This window comes from Antennarius striatus, chromosome 6 (genome assembly GCF_040054535.1).
Source record: "Antennarius striatus isolate MH-2024 chromosome 6, ASM4005453v1, whole genome shotgun sequence".
Taxonomy (NCBI): domain Eukaryota; kingdom Metazoa; phylum Chordata; class Actinopteri; order Lophiiformes; family Antennariidae; genus Antennarius; species Antennarius striatus.
The window spans coordinates 15151387-15171453 of NC_090781.1; the positions used below are offsets into that span (position 1 = coordinate 15151387).

General features: G+C 40.7%; 2 protein-coding genes across 3 annotated transcripts; one reads left to right on the forward strand and one right to left on the reverse strand.

Annotated features, from left to right (window-relative positions):
• Positions 1-240: 240 nt before the first annotated feature.
• On the forward strand, positions 241-2615 carry LOC137596835 (lysophosphatidic acid receptor 6-like). The gene has a single exon (XM_068317596.1). The coding sequence runs from the start codon at positions 974-976 to the stop codon at positions 2060-2062; it is 1089 nt and encodes a 362-aa protein (XP_068173697.1). The 5' UTR covers positions 241-973; the 3' UTR covers positions 2063-2615.
• An 8970-nt stretch (positions 2616-11585) lies between these two features.
• nek3 (NIMA related kinase 3) lies at positions 11586-17268 on the reverse strand. Of its 2 annotated transcripts, XM_068317271.1 has the most exons (14): positions 17233-17260; positions 16955-17078; positions 16582-16675; positions 16380-16477; positions 16201-16284; positions 15806-15873; positions 15627-15713; positions 15130-15184; positions 14721-14921; positions 14380-14488; positions 12697-12831; positions 12454-12585; positions 12284-12362; positions 11586-11886 (listed from the first exon to the last, which is right to left on the reverse strand). In XM_068317271.1, the coding sequence occupies exons 2-14, from the start codon at positions 17069-17071 to the stop codon at positions 11820-11822; spliced, it is 1326 nt and encodes a 441-aa protein (XP_068173372.1). In that variant the 5' UTR covers positions 17072-17078; positions 17233-17260; the 3' UTR covers positions 11586-11819. The 2 variants fall into 2 exon arrangements, with proteins under 2 accessions (XP_068173372.1, XP_068173373.1); XM_068317272.1 differs by lacking the exons at positions 15130-15184; positions 15627-15713; positions 15806-15873 and having other exon boundaries at positions 16955-17268.
• Positions 17269-20067: the final 2799 nt, after the last annotated feature.

Here is a 20067-nt window from a genome sequence, read left to right on the forward strand (position 1 = left end):
AACACCATAATGCAAAAACACTCCAATAAAATTGTGTCTTCATAATGTCTTCTATGGTTCGAGACAATCACCAGCAGCTGATGTATTTTTGCTGTGCTCTCCTCTCAGTGAGGAGTTGTTTGGGGTGATTCTTCCTTTAACTGTAGGAGCAGACAAAAGAGTGGGAGGAGTCAGATGGGAGGAGTTACTACAGCTTTTTCTTTTCCACTCACAGTACAAAAACTGCTGGGCACACCGGCTCAAAGGAGAAGTGGAACTGTCCAATGCTGTGCTGCTCGTGAGGATGTCTGAAAGAGAGACAAAGTGAGAAGTAGAAACTGAGTGAGTCAGCCTGTCTGTGAAAAAGAGAGAAGTGTGTTGGGTGGTAGCAATTGGACCCTAAGAACCAACAGAGCAGCAGACACGTTGTTCAGGTTTACTCCTTAGAGGACACCTGGAAGTTTGGTGCTTTCAGGACCCTGAGAGAGACTGAAAGCCAACAAGCTCTCTTCTGTGGACTAAAAAGGACGAGCCACTGGACTGAGATTTGACCAACAGAGGGATTCTCCTATGAGGGCATCTCAGCAGGCTTGAATATGGATATGTCATCTGTGGACTCAGCACCTTGGTGAGGGTGAGGCTCACTTAACTGAAAAGGACACACTTTTGTGTGACTGATTTATCTGAGTAAGTAAAGCTCAGTCTGTAACTTGCGGGATTGAGAGACCGGGCAGGGGGAGGGGAGGACACTCTTGTCTCTCCACCATGAGGTAACCCCCAAAATAACTCAAGTCTCAACTCATCAAGACAGGAGGGAAGTGTGTTGACCATGCACTGCAGTCCTCTAGAGAAACATTTGTCCTAACTGGACGAGGCTGGTGGGATAGGGCTGGTTTCATTCTACATTCATGGTGAATGCATTGTTCCAGGCAGCTCTTTCATTATATGCTATTAACAAGCAAGAACCCCCTCCCCCTCCTGTTTTTTTCTCAAAATGTACAACACCACTATCCCCAGTGACAATTTAACCTTGCAATGGGTTCCAGGGAACAGCTCTACTTGCAGGAATGATGGTTTCAAATACCCATTATACAGTACTATCTTCAGTATTGTTTTTGTGGTGGGACTGGTCACCAACGTTGTGGCTATGTACATATTCAACTGTTCTCTCAAGCTGAGAAACGAGACCACAACCTACATGATGAACCTGGTAGTGTCTGACCTGTTGTTTGTCTTCACGCTGCCCCTGAGAGTTTTCTATTTCATCAACCAGCACTGGCCCTTTGGAAGCATTCTCTGCAAGTTTTCTGTCTCGTTGTTCTACACCAACATGTATGGCAGCATGTTCTTTCTCACCTGCATCAGCGTGGATCGATTTTTAGCAATTGTGCACCCTTTTCGCTCAAGGGCTCTCAGGACCAAACGCAATGCCAAGATAGTATGCATTGCTGTATGGGTGCTCGTGCTTTCAGGAAGTCTCCCCACTGGATTCATGTTGGAGACCACCTCGCTTGAGAACAATAAAAACAATGCCACCTTCTGCTTTGAAAACTTCTCTTCCAAGCAGTGGAAATCTGACCTCTTTAAGGTGGTGATCTTTATAGAGACTGTAGGCTTCATCATTCCTCTTCTGCTCAACGTTTGTTGCTCCATCATGGTGTTGCAGACCCTGCGTAATCCTCAAACCATCAGTCGTGGGGGGAAGCTGAACAAAACAAAGATCCTACGAATGATTATTGTCCACCTCTTCATTTTTTGTTTTTGCTTTATCCCCTATAATGTAAATTTAGTTTTCTATGCTCTGGTCCGTTCAAAAACTTTGCAAGGCTGCTTTGTGGAGTCAGTTGTCCGAACAATTTATCCAATAGCCCTCTGCATTGCTGTGTCCAACTGCTGCTTTGATCCCATTGTTTACTACTTTACTTCAGAGACCATCCAGAACTCTATCAAGTGGAAATCTCAAGGCAGACAACCTTATGACACAAAGTTCTCTGAGGCACTGCAGTCAGAGAGCAGCTCCAACCTGCAGTGTAGCCTGAGGAATCTCAAAGCTAAAGTCTTCCACAATGAGTCTTCAGTGTGAGGGTGGTTCTGCCACTGGCAGAATGAGACACATTCAAATCCATTTTTCCATAGGAAGAAGAAGGATCCTCAAGACTGTGGGAATGGATTCATAGTGTTTCATATTTAAGTCCTCATCTCAGGACAAATGTTTGTTTGTGTCACAGTTGGTTGCATTATCACCACTACTGTATAGCTTTTGTACACATGTGTGGATTTGGTGTGACTGCTGGCTAATTTCCATTTCCTGTGGAATATACTGTAATTGTGTTAAACACAATTGCTCTGCCAGTGACCTGGAAGGGATGCAATCACTGAACAGAAGGACATTTAGATTACTGAGTGCTTAGTGTGCCTGTTTTTCTGTACATTTGTGGTGCTAACGTCATAGCAGTAGGTAATAATTTAACATAAAGATATATAAAGCTATAGCTTGTACAGGGCGTTGCTTTTGTTTATTGTTTTTACAATAGGGTCACAGATCTGTCTTTTTTCATTGTAGACTCTTATTATATGCACTGACAGTTTCCCACATGCTCTTATGCCATAGCAATGAATAAAAGTCATATACTTTTTAAAAACAAAACAAGTGCACTGGTTACCTTTTGTTATCTGTTCACTTCAATTCACTTTGAATCAGAAATTTAGCCTAACTGAACCAAACTAAAAGGGGCTTGTGGCTACAGTCGATTTACAAAATAAACCTGTAAAGTCAGTCCTGTATCAAAATAAGAAGATATAGAAATGGAAGTAGAAAGTCTGTTGGAGCCTGACTCCCCTGGGGAGTACCAGCTTCCTGTGTCACAACCAGTGGCAGAAGAGAGGAAGTCTTATCTTATGCCAATTGCTAAAACATGGCTGGACAGATTTTTAGTGAACAGTATTTATGTAAATATGTTTAAAGAGTATGTGTGCATCTATTGCATGCCTCAGCAATATCTGCCGAGACATGAGGGGGAGCAGGAAGTGATAGATAATAATTTTACGTTTAACGTGACCTAGATGAGAATTACATCATCCAGAAGCATATTGTTTTCCTCCTCCAAAAGGACCTGGTGTTTTAATTGTCAGCCTCAAGGGTTTTCATCTCTCAGCACAGAGACAGTAATTCAGGAAGCTTTTGCTCAAACTAAACAGAAATAATCATGTTTGCTCCTGGAGGTAACTGAAAAAAATTAATTCATGAAATATTTACTCTGCTGTGGACAATTTTACAAGTAATATATCAGTTTTGAGTCAGCAGGCAAGCGAATAACACAAAGCAAATGCTGCTGTTACTCTATTGACATGGCCTGAAGGACAGTCAGCATAACTCTTAATACTGATTATCAAAGTTGGTTTCAATGTCTAAAACTACTACATGCCTCTTAGACCCTTTCCCAGCTAAACTTGTTAAAGAATTATGTCCATTGCTGGGCCCTACTATGTTAAATGTAGTTAATCTTTCTCATACAATTGGTGTTCCCTTAGCTTTAAGTCAGCCGTAGTTAAACCTCTGCTTAAAAAGCTAGATCTTGACCAAGAGTCTTTAAATAATTATAGACCGGTTTCTAACCTTCCATTCTTATCTTTAGTACTAGAAAGGGAAGTATCTCAACTGCTCTTAGATTTGTTCACTTAGTTGCCTCTTCGAACCGTTCCAATCCACTTTTGGGCCTGCCATTCCACTGAAACAGCACTAACTAAAGTTGTAAATGATCTACTACTGAATATGAACGTAAGATTCAACTCTGTCCTTTGATAAGAATATTAAAGACGTGACAAAGATCCCCTTCTTTCATTTACGCAATATCTCCGTAATTGGGTCCTATCAATCTATGCCTGATTCAGATTTTGATTCATGCCTTTGTGTCCTCTAGACTTGACTATTAAAATGTTCCGCTATCGGGGTTGCCTCGGTCTAGCATAAGAAGCCTTCAGATGGTTCAGAATACAGCAGCAAGAATCTTAACTAAGACTAGGAAATTTGACCACATCACCCCAGTATTAGCTTCATTACGTTGGCTCCCGATTCATGTTAGATCTGACTTTAATGTACTTTTGTTGACAAATAAAAGCGTTAATGGGCTATCTCCCGCCTGCATATCTGATTTGCTTAAACCATACACTCCGATGAGGGCTCTCTGCTCTTGAGTCTCTTGTGTTCTCAAAGTAAAAAAGAAATCAGCTGGCTGAGGGCCTTCTCTTATCGCGCCTCTTTCTTGTGGAATAACCTCCTGATCGATATTGGAAAGTCTGAATCCATTCTCTCTAACATATAACTAATATTTGGAGGGGGAGGGGGCAGTTTTAATGTTTAGGTTCAAAGCCGCGGGATTTCTTTTCTGTTTTAGGCCCCTGCCTCTCATTAATTCTCTGCCCTTTTGGTCCCTCTAGCACCACTCTCGCCCCTGCTCTCTCTATCTCTCTGTCTCTCCCTGCCTCTCCTGTTCACTCTCTTAGGCCTGTGTGTGGTGGATCATCGGCTATCGGTGACCTCTGTCTGCTTCCTTAGCTGGTGGTATTAAAAGCTACACGATGGATCCGCATCCCCATCCCCATCCACTAGGGGAGTTTGGTTCCATTTCATTTGGTTTGGGTTTTGGCAGGGGTAATCATACACTTACTTTTTTTTAAGAACAATGACTAAGTCATTTATTTGGTCTGTCCTCAGAGTGGTGGATCCTTGGCAATTGGTGACCTCTGTCTGCTTCATTGGCTGGTTGTGACTCATTCTACTGGATGGATCATAGTGCTTGTGTCATACATTTATTGTTGTTATTGTTACTGTTATTGCTATTATTATTGTTTTGTTGTTAATCTGTACATGTGATATCTATTGCTTCGTCTGTCTGCTCCTGGAGGAGGGGTCCCTCCTCTGTAGTCTTCCTCCCATCCATTTTTTCCCCTGTTAAAAGGGTTTTGGGGGGAGTTGTTCCTTATCCGATGTGAGGGTCCTACTGCTCGCAGTACACAAAGGTCAGAGGGATATCATCCATGTGCAGATTGTAAAGTCCTTTGGGACATTATCTGAGAATCTGGGTTGTGTAAGAATAAAAAAACTTGAAACTTACTCTACAACTCTCCAGCCATGTGAGCAACTCAAGGTTGGCGCTAAAGACCTTGGTTGTTGTGAAAACAAACAAGTATGACAAGACGTTGAAGGAATCATTTGTATCAGGTGTAAACTTCACTTGAATTACAGCTACATGTTGTCTGATCATCACACACTTGTACTTTAGAAATGATCTGACAAAGCATTTTAAGACACCAAATAATTATTCTATTATTATTGTTCTGTGTTTTTACAGCATAAGCTCTTATCTGACCACCTGGACTTGATGACTGTTATCATTTAGACTCAAGGTCAGGAACAGAGAAGGACAAACAAAGGGAATCACATTTTAAGTTGAGATAAGACATGTAACTGTATTCATTATCCATATGTTAACTGTGATATTGTGCGAAGAACACATTAATAAAACGAACAGAATTTTTTCACATGTGAAAATGAAGGAACGCTTTTCTCAAATACCATAATGGTTTCAAGGAGTTCCCACTTCACAGTATGTGTGTAAACTAGTTGTATACAGTAAGCTGTGTGCAAAGAGCTGGGCCGCCTCTTAAACCCAGCAGGCCTTTCTGCATACACAACAGTTATCTAATCAGTACTGACCTCTCTGTCCCAGGAGGCTGCAGAGTGAAAAAACACAGACACCACGCTGTTTGCCGTCACACATGTTCTGGTTTCCAATCCACTCCAGTGATTATAGATCGGTGCATGAATCAAAAGATGTACTGAGGATCTGTGACATTTTTTAATGCGAATGATGCAAAAACTTTATGTAAAAATAAAACATTTAAAACATGAAATAACGAAGTTACTTGCAGAGCTTTAACATTGCTTCATCATGTTTGCGTGTGTGTTTGAGCAAGCGTGCCAGACACAATCAGGCCATGGTCCTCATCCTCTTCTTCAGATTCAATTCCTCAGCTCACATGACAAGGGAAGTGCCTGGACTGCTAAATGGATTTGGGGGGTTTGGAGTGGGGGTGGTGCTCCCTGCAGAGGACCGTTAACTACTTTCCCTGCTTTATTCGCAGGATACACTTATGAGAACAAGCCCATTATTACACTGATATGTGCCACTTTGAATATCTCCATTATTACCCCCCCACCCCCCTTAATTTTAGGGCAAACAGGTGTTATCATTGCTCTAAATATTTTTTCAGCCTTCAGGGAGACAAATCAAACAACTTTTTTGAATAAGAAGCAGAAGGCAATGAAACGTGCTCTGCTGGAGACAGAATATTGCATTGAGTAATCATTTATCAGGATGTGGTTTAACAGAAATAAGGATCTTGCTTGAGCTGGCACAACAGTATTACTCACTTTAAAATTAGATGCAGCACAAACTGAAGAACCAGAGGTGGAAAGAACTGAGTGGAGGGAGGCAGGTTAAACAACTGCACCAACCAGTTGTGCATGCCTCAGTAACCCTCCGTCACTTCAAACCATAAACAGTCTTTATCAATCCCCAGAGGAGTTATTTGACTAAATGCGCATGCAGAATGCATGAGAATAGTTATAAAACACCGCCTTCATGTGGGTACCATGATTTTTAGAAGCACACATGTGCTACACCAAATCCCACCCTGCTGAGGATATGAAACCTTATATTTGGTTCAGTGTATTTAAGCAATGCAGCCAAGAAATTTACTTTGGATATTTCAACCATGTGTAACCTGAGTGTGTCTTTACTTTAATTCAAGAAATAGGAGCCTGTCTGTGCTTTGGAAAGAGCCAATAACTTCCTGTGAGTCAGAGTTTGACTCAACAATAAATTTTTTTGTGATTCAAATTGAGAAAAGTATGACCTTATCCAAAGTAATTTAGTGAATTCATTCACTTTGTGAATCTTTTTAATTCTATGTGTGTGGGAATGAAGATGCTATTTGAAATAATGAAATTTTTCACAAGTGAAATTAACACTTTTTTGTTTTTTAAACAAGAAGCCACATGTAACATTGTAAAATATGACCTGTGGGAGAAGGGTGGTGAAGAGGTCTGTGAATGTGAACCCAGCTGGGATTTCACACACACACACACACACACACACACACACACACACACACACACACACACACACACACACACACACACACACACACACACACACACACACACACACACACACACACACACACACACACACACACACACACACACACACACACACACACTATAACTTATAATAAGTACTTGACATATCCTGTAGCCTTCATGTCTTTGAATTAATTGCATGGAGCAAACCCAGTCTGATTAAGTGCTGTAGGTTTGGATCTGTGAAATACGACAGTACATCAAGCTGCCTGCCTGTCTTCAGTCTGAATGTTTCAGCATTATTTTACATGGTGACACGGTTTAATGGAAGGATAAGTGTTCTGCTTCTTTCTATGTTCTACATTATGGGAGTGGTTGGGTTTTGCTTGAATTGGGAATCATTTCTCAGGAAACTCCAGGGGATTGACGCAACATCTGAACCAGCTAGTGTGAACACTCAAATCCTCTCCTGTAGCTGCAGAACGAGAAAACAAGAGAACAACACCCAACCAATGCAGCCAACGGTTTCATGATGAGGAAGAACATAAGGCGGCCCAGTGCCGCCTTTTAAACAATCACCTCCCACTTAATAAATGCTGCCTGTTACTGCAGCTGCTGAGCAATGCTGAAGTCTTATCTGTGTGTTTATTGTACCGTGTTGTAGGTGTTCAAGAGTAAAAACCAGCGATATGTGTCTGATCAGCGAGGCTTGTTCTGTAGGCTATAATCCTCCTCATGCTTCATAGAGAGGCTCCACTGGGCACATGGCAGGATTAGTGATACCCAGGCCCCACTAATACTAAATCACTGACTCATAAACAAATGTCCATAACACACCTCACAGCACAGCCATACATAAAAGTTGTGCGTACAGGTCAGGCTTGAGGTCAACGTGTTCCCCATGAGGAATTTTAACTCTCAGACCACACAATACTGTCCCTGTCCTCCTGAGCAGGATTTTGTCTCCTTTCAATGCAGAAAGCCCCCAAACCTGATAGTCTGCTATTTCTTGTCTGAAAGCCACAATTCTTTTAAAGATTTAAATATCTGTATCCAAATGTTGGATTGCATGCTTGAAATATGACCTAGTGATCCCTTTAAACCACTCTTCTGAAGAAACACCTATTTATTTTGAGATTAAGGCTTCACAGCAGGAAGCCTCACAGCTCATTGATACCCTGAGGTTATCTGAATCTGAAAAGTAAACAGAGGTTAGCCCCGTATAAAACACAGATAAGGCCAAGAAGATTGGACTCAGAGGTGTAATCTAATAATTAAGGTACAACAGCCGACACGTGATATCATATAATCAGTATTATGTGATGATGAGTTAACCTGGGCCCAATACAGCCTGATGGGAAATTGCATCTGTATTCAGTGTAGGCGTGATCTCTTGCAAGGAAAGTAAGTGAAAGTAAGTTGGAGCTGATTGTTAAGGTGGAGAATGACATGATATTTGTTTATATATGGGTGTAGATCGGAGAAGTGGCAAACATTTTGGAGTTCAATTTAGATGCAACTTACAGGAAGAAAGTTACGAAAGACCACATCACAGACTCGTCTGGTATTGATCTATTATTGGCTCAAAGGAAGAATGGCAAAGTGATTGGTCAGCGTTAGTCAGGGTTCGTGACCCTGACTAAAGGTAGATCGGTATCCATCAGGAATCAATATGAATGTGAGCCTCAAACGATGACAGTATTTAGAAGTGCAAATACTCCCAACAGCCAAACGGAAGCTGTCTCACTTCACATTGCTGCATTCCATTTTTAACTATTCTTGAACTTCTCACTGTGAGCGGCTGATGAATTGCAAAGTTTGACAGACCTCATTCGGCCACGCTGGGCCCTATTGTCTGAGACAGAGCAAAAAAAGAAAAACACCGACAGGAGACAATAGGGGATCATTACTGAGGCCTTGACATAATCATAACAATGACAGCTTCTATATTTATAGCTGCAAAGAGACTTCCAACTGCAGCGCTTAAGTGATTTGTTATTAACAGGAAGAGCTGTTAGCTGTAAAGAATAAACAACACTTCTCTTTACCGACTGAGTCATGGTAGTAGATTTCATTGTTTCCTCCACTGTGTGATTGATACCTGTGCAGTTATAAATGGCTGTTAAAAACTTCAAATCCAGCACAGGAATGAAGATGGGTATCTTAAAAAAATAAATGTTAAAAAAAAAAACATAGAAAACTGAGTTTTGTAGAAAAGGCCTTTCTAACCATTAGCAGCCAGAGATCATTGGGTCATCTCGCATCTGCACAGCTCTTCCTGAGTGAGGCTGGGGGTCCTCAGAAACCAGGACACAAACACAGGCCCTGTGACATGGAAGGGAGAGTCGAGATTCTTGGAGATAACACAACAATATTTCATCAAAGGTGCTGACAGAAAACAAGGGGTTGAGGTGTAGACAATCTGCCAAACAGGGCATCATTTGACAAAAAAAATAAAAAATAAAATAAAAATGAAGCTACTTGATTGACTGCTGTCAGGCTGCTGTAAGAAGCAGAAATTAAACACAGAAAGTACTTCTCATAATGCATAATGGCAAGACATGCCATCATATTGACCAAGAGTAGATACAGAGACACAGGATGTAGCATAAAATGTTGTCATGCAAAGAGACAGAGGAAATTCCACATCATGTTATTCCACTGATGTCTGTGCTCTGACTCCGTCTCGACTCTGATGCAAGTTCAAAATGAGAGCGTTGTGGTTGTGCTTGTATACTTGATGTGCAGGTGTTGTTGCACATTTCACTATCAGCGTCCTTTCTCTTAAGTGCAGGAGTGCTGCAGGAGCTACTCAGTCATAGAGATTTGTCTTTTTTTCTTCAACAGACACAACTTCACATCCTTCCTGCAGGAGGATGCACCATTTCAGCAGCTGGTTTGTCTGTATTTTCTTGTGCACAATTTTTTTGGGGGGAGCAGGATTTGCATCTTTGACTCAGCAGTTCAACATTTTTATGGATTTGTTTAATTTAACTGCCATAAGCTGCAAAAATCAAAAACAACATAATTTCCCACACAAACGAGGAGAAAAGACTTTCAAATATCGCTATTACTCAAAATGTTAAAAAAAAAAAAAAATCTGGCTGATAGCCGAAAGCATTTGTGTCAGCTGGAAAAATACTTAAATATACCATCAGAGAAAGCAAACAAATAAAATGCAACTCAAGGATAATGAACCGAATAACTAATGAAAATGTTTCAGATAATATTATTACAGTGCTTAATTTTAATAGAGGAAACCCTGAAAAAATATTAGAAGTATTTTTATGCTTTTCAGTTTTACATGTACTATGGCTTAAGTTCAAAAGAAGCTGTCAAGTTCATCAGGGGTGCTGATAGGACACCACCCTATCTGCAGGACACACACCACAGCGGTGTTATAGCGCTGCTAAGCTCCACCACTTTATCTGTTTCACTTTTAAACATGGACCACTGTGGAGGTACAAGGGAAAACATGTTAGAATAAAAATGCTGGGTGCTGCAGTGTGTCCTGGAGGGAGGGGGGATTCAGTGTGGCTTCAAGATGAAAGGGCAAACTGTAAACCCAGGCTTCCTCCATAAAATTAATTATGAGCAGATACAGTATCTGGGAAAGACTTCCATACAGAGTTCTTCTGTCAGCCGATGGGAGGCTTCCTTCATCAACAGACCTTGGCAGCAGGATACTCCATCCCTGGTGTGACTGTTGGTGAATCAGCATCATTATGGTTTTGTTGACTCAAAGGTCCTGAGTCTACATCCTGTTAAGCCCAACTGTCACGGGTGAGGCTTGGCTCTTGTTTTAATGTTGCCGACCATTTCATATTGTCTGCTTTTATTATGTATGTTAAAATGTATGTTGTTTTGTTTAATTGCAACTACAAGAAACAAGCTCTGATCTGCTTAAAATCATCCTCATGGTATAAATTTCTAACAATAAAGTCTCTTAAATGAACTTTCAAGGAGGGGAGGGAGAGTACTGCACTCTAACAACCATCTGGCTACATCTGATTGGTTTTAAAACAAGGTTCACATAAATCATTTCAACTCCACCTAGTGGCAAAAAACACCCCACACTAGCTCTGGGACTATTGTGGTCACAGCAGATTAAACACTGTTCAGTTGTGCAGATATTTGGTTTGTCAAAATGTCGCCAAGAGAACAACAGACAAAGAATAAGTTGAACATATTTAGTCTACTTTTGATATTACAGACGACATGGACATCAAAAGCTGTGGGCAGGCTCAAAATGCTGTAACCCCAAGGAGACCCAGCTGCTGTGGGCTAATGTTTCCTGCTTCCCCAAGACAAACAGGAGCTTCCAGACAGTTCCAATCTGCCAGGAATGTTATCATTGATAATCTGAACAACACACAGCAGATGTCCAAATCCATGAAAGAGACACACACACACACGCACGCACGAACACACCACACACACACACACACACACGTCAAACATCTCCATGTAAGAAAAGGCTTTATTACGAAAACAAAATGCATGACATTCAATGTGAGCTCATGGAAACCTGTACTTTTGTAGACTTGCATGTATCAATTCAAACTGGTTCTTAATAGGATCAATGCCCATCTTATGGGCATCAAGTGAACTGAGAGTTGCCATAAGCAAAGATTTAGTTTTATCCTTCATGTAAATAGTGACTTTCCACATAATGCAGGCAAGAAGAAACGAGGCTTCAGTGTCCCCAAACCATTTGCTCAACTTCATCCATCCAGTCATGTGGAAAATCTTCCTCAAAGTCTCTGTGGAGACAGGGAGAGAATGAATTCCAAACACTCGAAGAAAACTTCAGACAGTTTCTCTCTTCAAATACTAAAACCTGGATAGTCTTTTTGTTTTTTTTAATGAACATTTTGTATTTCCTTTATAGTCTAACATTCTCCTATCCGGCAGTGAAAGAAAGTGAATTACACTAGTATTATTCAATTTTTCTCAATATTCAGTGTGACCTTGAAGAAAACAACACTTTATGGATCTTCAATATTTGCACGCCTTTAAAATTGGATCAGATGTCAGTCACCAGCTGGTCTAAACAGGTGTTTTTGTTTTCATTCCACTCATGTGTTGTGTGTCCAGTCACACTAGATACAATATGCTCAGCTGTGTTAATATCAGGCTAAAGAAAAGTCAGGCTCTTACGTGTCCTCGTCATCAGAGCGAGGCTGAAGCCGGTCCTCATCTACAACTGATGCCAGCTCGGGGCCGTCAGTGTCATCACCTAAACATGGAAACATAACAGAAGCTTTAACTAACTATAGTTCTACAGATTTTTAAATGATATACAACTGGGTATGCCAATTCAAACAGACCTCCTCTTTTTATTAAAAAAGTGCTGAAGGCTCTGCTCAGTGGGGCCTTCTCCAACATACTCAGAAGCCTCTCAGGAGGACCTTTGTCCCATCGTCTCCTTTTCCTGTCCTCCTCTGGCTCTTCTGACACACCTGAAAATAAGAACACAGTACAGATGTTGTGATTCTTCATCAGACTTCTCCAAGCTTATGTCATTAGTCAAAACATTGATAACATTGTTATAATATATGTTATAGTAGAACCTATGAGGGTCTGGCTGGTTGTCGCTGTACTGCTTGATGAGATCAGGCTGGCGTCGGCCAACATCTGGATCACAGGGTCTGATGGCTCAGTAGCCCACTTCTTTCTGGGACCTGGCTCTTGGCTTTCACAGTGACCTTCAGATTAAATGGTAAAACGTTAATAAGGTTCATTTTTGTTGTCATTTTTTGTTATTTATCATTTTTACCTTAAAACCATTTTCCTTAATATAAAGTCAAACACAATTTGAAGTCAGATTTTTTTAATACCTATTTTAAATAAGTATGAATAATTACAATTATCAATAATTTGACTGCATTTTCTACACAGTCGGACAAAAATCCTATTACAGGTATGTGACATATATCGTGAAAAACATGAGCATGATGTTCAAATTTTGAAACTGACAAGGTAGTAATTTGCACCATCTTGAAGCAAAAAGATGTCATCAGTAGTGCAACATCAGCCAAAGGAACAACAACTCTTTCAAAAGGGTTAGGGTTAGGGTTAGGGTTAGCATCCACAAAGAGATGGAAAAGCTTCTGTTACTGTGGGCGAGAGAAAGGAGCTGGCAGGAGATACAGTAATGTAACAGATGATATCATTTGTGAGGTTTGCACAAACTATGATGACTTGAAACAGCAAGAATCAGAAAATTCATCATCGGAAGAATCGTTCAACGCAAGTCTTGGTTGGCTTGATAACTTTAAGCAGAGGAACATAACAACATTGTGATACGCTTACGCATTATTGACTTGACAGAGCAGGGTGTTACGAGAAGAACCTTGAACTCAGCATGAAAGAAGTTATGGCCTCAGGCTGTTACAGACAGGGACTTCGAAGGATTCAAGCCCAACTCCAAACTTGCTGCAGTGTTGGAAGAAATTGTGTCCCTCGGAAAGTCGATGGAAGATGTCTGAAGGTAGATGAGGGTGATGTGAATGAGCTCATCGAGATACATAATGAGTAGTTCTCAATAGAGGTATTGAAGGAGTTGCAGAGGATGCAACATCAGTGGTGTTGCAAGAGATTAGTAGTGATGAGGCCAGAGAGCCAGAGATTATCACTATGACTGGCAATTTGGGAGAAGTTTCAAGTTTTGCTGAAAAGAAACACCCAGAAAACGTTTCCACTGGTTGTGCTTTAGCACTTTTTAATAAGACTTGTCTGTCACATTTCAGCAACATTTTAAAAAGCAGGCAGAAGCAGACCTCCGTGGATAGCTTTGCAAGTTAAAGTGGAGAAATTGCAGGCAAAAGGGCAAACACATGCGAACAGTAAACCTTCCTCCCCTCCCTTCTTTTTTGGATCCACCTTCGTTCGCCGCATTTGTCTGTTTCCAAGGTAAGAGCACTTAAGAAAACTCTTTTGCTTTTCTTTTATATACATGTATGTAATTAATGACGCACAGGTAAAGTATACTTGTCTGAAAGTATGTTTTGTTTTAATAATTAAGAGGGGTTTGGGGCTTTTTTGCAAGGCTGGAAAGGATTAAAATTATTTTAGTTACTTTAAAAGGAGACGTGTTTGAGTTACGAGTTGTTTGTCTTACGAGTTCAGTCACGGAAGGGATTGAACTTGTATTTCGAGGTACCACTGTACTGTCTCAACTCAAACATGTGTACACTCCCAGTTCTATCACAACCATTTAGGTGATGTAGTAACTCTTTCCTGACTTTTTGTACCTTCAAACGTTGATGCTTTCAATAAACTCTTGTCTCCCAGGAGATGAGCGACCTTTATTCCCTCTTCTCTGTTCCATCTACGTCTCCCCTGTTCCTCCCTCTCTATCGCCTGTAAAGTTTCAAAGCAATGCAGAAAGTTAAACACATAACATGATCTCTGCAGCCATCTGAACTAACAGCAGTATGTCAAAGGTCAGATTCCACATGGACACAGCTGGAAAAGTTGTGTAAGAGTTTAAATTCTCGTTTCAACACCATGTTGTGTCAGTATGTTATGTCGGATGGGCAGCCATCAAAGTATTTCGGTAAACGTGAACTATTCAGTTGGTAATTGTTTTTACCTGGGATGGCAGATGTGTGCGCAGGAGTCTGGATACCCGATGAGACGTCAGGATGGTGTTCAGGGATGGTCTGTCTTTGGGGTTTGTCTTAAACATCTGCTTGATCAAATAATGCAGCTCATAGGGCAAGTGGTTTGGGAGGGGAGGGTACGTACCCCGACACACCTTAAAAATCAGGCTCTTCCAGCTCGGTGCCTGGAACTGTACGCAACGACAGGTGTAGATCGTCAGGAAAACAAACCACAGCACAATAGAAACGCTTCACAATAGGTAGTGAAAATGAAAGTTAAACTACTTCAAGACATTGTTAAGTAGCATGTCACTGTGTAGTGAGATGGCAACACAGCTGTTTCATTAAATGGTGCAATGAATAAAAAAGCCAGTCATTCCGGAGAGAGAGGGTAAATACCGGGTGGCGTAGGGTGCAGAGCTCATAGAGAACGCAACCCAGAGACCACACATCACTGCAGAACACAGAAACACAGACAGTTAATCATTCACATCAGACATCCATTGTCTGAGCCTGGTTAACCCACGCATCAGGAACCCAGTCGCTTCTCACCAGGGAATCTCAGCAGACTTCCCACAATATTTAGGGAAGCTTTCATTGCTCGTCCAATTATTGAGTGAGTTTCTCTCATGAATGGTTCAGTTTTAATGGAAAAATCAAGCCTGGAAGTGAAACTTGCAAATTTAGTAAAGATCATTTGTTTTCTCTAAATAATCCATTTTATGAAAAAGTCTGTTTGTTGTCTGTCCAGCTAATGACAGTACTAATGAGAGCCATCACAGGTGCTTCTTTATGACAATGGAAAGGATGAAAGAGAGAATCACTGATTGCTTCTAAATTAATCATTTGATCTTGAGCCATATAATGGAGTAATTAACTGAACAAATATAACAAACCTTTTATTGCTGTACGGCTTATTGTCCCAGATTTCTGGGGCCACATAATATGGAGTTCCAACATATGCCTGAGCATAGGACTTTGAGCTGCAACATAAATGCAATCACTGAAGTTGAAATAACACAGCAATAATTTTTTAAAATGCAAACTGTCAATGGTTATGTCTCTCAACCTGTACCTCTTCAGAATACATGCTGAGCCAAAGTCCCCAACCTTGATTGTCCCGTTATCTGTCAGAAAAATGTTCTAAGGAAATGAAAGGCAAGGGTTTATTTCGTGTGAAGCAAAAAATAACAATCGATGATTCTAGAGATGATGTTCGTGATGATGATGTTGCATTAGTGAAACATCATCATCATTTTGATGAGTACTGATGAGAATATGTACTCAACCAATAAAATATGACTGACATCTTCTTGTTCTGATCTAGACAAAGAAAACCTGATTTTCCTTAAGTGTTCAAAATAACATTTCTACTTACTTCAACACATTTAACTGTTTGTACAAACAAAATAAAATTAATTAAATATACAGCAATTATAGAAATACAGATAAGTTAAATGACTATAGTACCTTGGACTTCAAGTCTCTGTGCAGAACCCATTTATTATGGATATGCTGTGTAGCAGCACACATTTGAGCAAACCACCTTATGATCTGGAAAAAAGGTTCAAACAGCAACACAGAGAAATAAAATTGTGACCATAAGAAGAAAACAATTGTGATAATAGATGCAGGTAATTGAGGCCCACATCATCAACACAGAAATGTTCTGTTTTCTGTTGGTGGATCCTCTGGAGCAGGTCTCCTCCTCTGCAGTACTCCATAACAATACACAGGAGATCATCAACTGTAAAAACACAAACACATTATCTATTCCGCAGTCCAAAATTGAAATTACATGCCAGCATGTCCTTTAATGTGTTTTAAAGTGAGCGTTACATGTGTGAATACCTTCGAATGCCTCCCTGAACGCCACAATATTAGCATGTCTCATTCTGGAGAGCAGGGTGGCTTCGCTCCTTGAATTCTTCAATTTGGACTGATTCTATAAAAATGCAAATACATGTTGCAAAACAAATATTCTCCACGTCTATGAACAGGCAATCTGGTGAGTTATCAACACACATTTCCATATGATCCCATGGCTATAAACAATTGGAATTCAAATGAAGCACGCAGCTTAGTAGATGATGCAAATTCAAAACATCGTCATGTTTAATTCATTATGTTTCTGCCAATATCATGTTTTAACCAGAAATACTGCAGTAGAAGCACCCAGTTCAAATCAAGCTACAGTCTGAGTCACTATCTTGTTTGAAAATACCTTTGGAAGCTGGATTTCCTTGATCACATAATTCTCTTTGCTGGTTTTACACAGAACTAGCAAAGCCCGGCCGAAGGAGCCTTCACCGATGACTTTGTACAGGGAGTATCTCTCCATAGAGTTCCTTTATCAGCCACAGGAGATCAGAACAGCAAATAAAATCATAAAGCTACAACAAACTGAGCGGATGGAGGTAGCTTTGTTCTGTGGAATTTATTCTTTTGGGCTGAAGGGCTGAAACGGAGACATTTAGAACGTAAAATAAAGGAAACATGCACCTGAAACATATCTCGCTGAGCTGTTTGTCGCTCACTTCCTTGTTATTGTATGACGTAAACGCACTTGCAATGCCCGCGATGGTCACTAGATGGGGCTCGAGTACAGGAGACGGAGATCTGTACCACGGACCCACGTTTTCACAGAAACAAGTTCACCCGTCGCGGGGGTGGCTGGAGCCTATCCCAGCGATTTACGGGCATTAGGCAGGGTGACGCTCCGGACGCGTTGCCAACACATCGCGGAGGAGATACTGAAGATGTGTGGAGTGGAACAAGGCCCCTAGTTCATCTCCGTTCCCTTTATCTATTCCCCCCTCTCTCTTGCTATGAATTTGATGTTTGAAATAGATAAATAGAAAACACAGTGATTGGATTTTTATTTTGATACCCGAAAGCGGAATAAGCGGTGCGGAAAATGAATGAATGAAGTTACTCAACTTGAAATTCACAATTTACAAAGAAAAAAACAATATCAATAATATTGACGTCTTCTTAAAAATAGTTGCCTGTGAATAATTTTCAGATATTTCAGGGAAGACAATGGATGGATGGATAGAATTGTTTACGTATTATCACATGTCCCATGCACTTCAAGTGAATTGGCCCCGGTCTCAAATTTTCCGTAAGTGTGAGTATGTACGTGTTTTTTTTATGTGGCTCCGGAGTGCACTGGTGTCATGTCCGGAGTGTACCCTGCCTCACGCCGAAGTCCGCTGGGATAGGCTCCAGCAGCCCAGTGACCCATGACAGCGGAAGAAGCGGGTACTGAAGATGAATGCATGTAGAAAAAAGTTGACGCGTAAACTACAGAAAATAAATAAACTACAGAAAATGTTATCAGTTTGTCAGTTCACCTGCAAGATTTGAAGCATTTTTGTTAAACATTTACCAACAAATTGTGACCTATTTTCTTCCACTGGTTGTTGCTGCAATGCCATTTCTGCATTTTATCCCCTGTTGCAGACAAACCACTGAATGGACTGTTCATCAGTAGATATCAGGTACAGACTCTAATTTAACACCAGATATGAAAGGCACATAAAATGTGATTTGTTCTGGTCACACATACGAGCAATAGATGGATGGATGGATGGATGGATGGATGGATGGACAGTACAGTCAAACAGACAGACAGACAGATAGATAATTCTGTGGGTTGTGTAATTGTAAGACGTGAATACCAGAAGTCAATCAATGCTCCCACAATCCAAGAAACAGTACAGACATCAAACCCTGTTCTTCCTCCCTCACCCTAATCGAATGGCTCATCTGTGTTTCTAATAATACCACGAAGACCTGACGGTCACATTGTGAGATAATATTGTGTTGTGTGGACGCCTAAAACCAATTTGATCAAAAACTGTTTCACAGACCTTTGGAAGCTTATTGCTGAGGTGGCACTAAAGGAAAAATGAGTCAGTACGGTGATAAAAAGATGGAGGAGGTGAGGTCCATTGCACATTTGTTTAAAAGCAGTTTTTGGGCAGTTCACTCTTCCCTGCTCTGCCTCTGCCCCGTTCTCCTGGGCCGCAGAGTATGAGGACGCACTGGACATGATGTGTGTTTGTGTAAACCAGCCTCAACCCTTCTTGTGCGAACAAGCATCTGTGGTTGGAGCTGATTCTAAGACTTTCTGCTCATCTGACACAAGAATCAGTGACTTCAATAAAGTTACCAAGATTGTTAAATTTTAAAGAAACCAAGATGCATTAGTTACATATATAGAATGTAACAGCAAAACTCAATCAACCCTGGATTCTGAAACATCATACTTCTGTTTTAGGGATGAAAGATTGTTGAAGCTGAGCTACACTCAGGACAACCTGAAGTCCCTCAGAACCCTCAGAATCTGATGTCCATCTGAGAAAATGATGATCATGCTCACCGGTGTCTTTTATAGACTATATGTGTAAGGGCAGCTGGTGCGACTCACAAGGTAAGACACATTATAGGTTAAATTATTCATTAAAATAGGAGGTATGGTCCTTTAAAGTGCAGCAGAATCCCCCTAATGTCATCTGGCCCATGCCCAAATTATTGTAGTGTCCATATGTATGTTTTCCTCATTACCTCTCATTCCTCATTCTCTCACTTCACAGGGCTCTGGTTGCCCCTCTCAGCAAGTACTCATCCACCGGAGAAAAATAAAGGAAATAATGAGGTAAATATTGGGAATGCTGCAACATTTCTTCTGGACAGTAGCTTTTGGATTGTGCTGTACAAGCTATATGGAAAAATCTGATCTTTTTGTTTTGTTCTGTTTTTTTCTCAAGGTTATCTTAGTTTTGGAAGAAGCTTTGTGCATCACAGCAGGTGATGCTGATGTAGAGATGAACTGGGACAGCTATGCATCCAGCTGGAGATTCTCAAGTGAACCAATGAACATGTAAGCTCAGGGAATAATGAGAAAATAAACCATAAACATCAGAATTATACAGACTAATTATAACAATCTTAATCTGTAAGACTCACTAAAGCCTGTCCAACAAGTATAGTCTGTATAAAGTCAGAGTGAAAGCCTCGTTCCACTGATGATACATTACATTAAAAACTTTCCTGTGTATGAAATCTAAATATTACTGATCATAACATGACTACTGATGGGTGATGCCTGTTTTTGTGTGAGGAAAAGCCTTTATTACAAGATGGTCCTGCGTCTACAATAATGGTCATTGTTCCAGGTATCTGTGATGCACAATCCTAACATCACAGTCAGACCATGTGACAGCTTTTGAAGAATTGACAGTAGATGACAAGAAGATGGCTGTAAAAAAAAAAATATCAAGATGAATCCTTTTAACAGCCTCTAGCGTCCTGAGGTCAGGTGTGCTTGAT

Excerpts from the sequence above, each read along its gene's own strand:
- nek3 (XM_068317271.1), bottom strand. The coding sequence starts at position 17,071 with ATGGAGAGATACTCCCTGTACAAAGTCATCGGTGAAGGCTCCTTCGGC. Across the intron at positions 16,676-16,954 it reads AGGAAATCCAGCTTCCAAAG|AATCAGTCCAAATTGAAGAA; the intron begins GTATTTTCAAAC and ends GCATTTTTATAG. Across the intron at positions 12,832-14,379 it reads GAAAGCATCAACGTTTGAAG|GTCACTGTGAAAGCCAAGAG; the intron begins GTACAAAAAGTC and ends TTTAATCTGAAG.
- LOC137596835 (XM_068317596.1), top strand. The coding sequence starts at position 974 with ATGTACAACACCACTATCCCCAGTGACAATTTAACCTTGCAATGGGTT.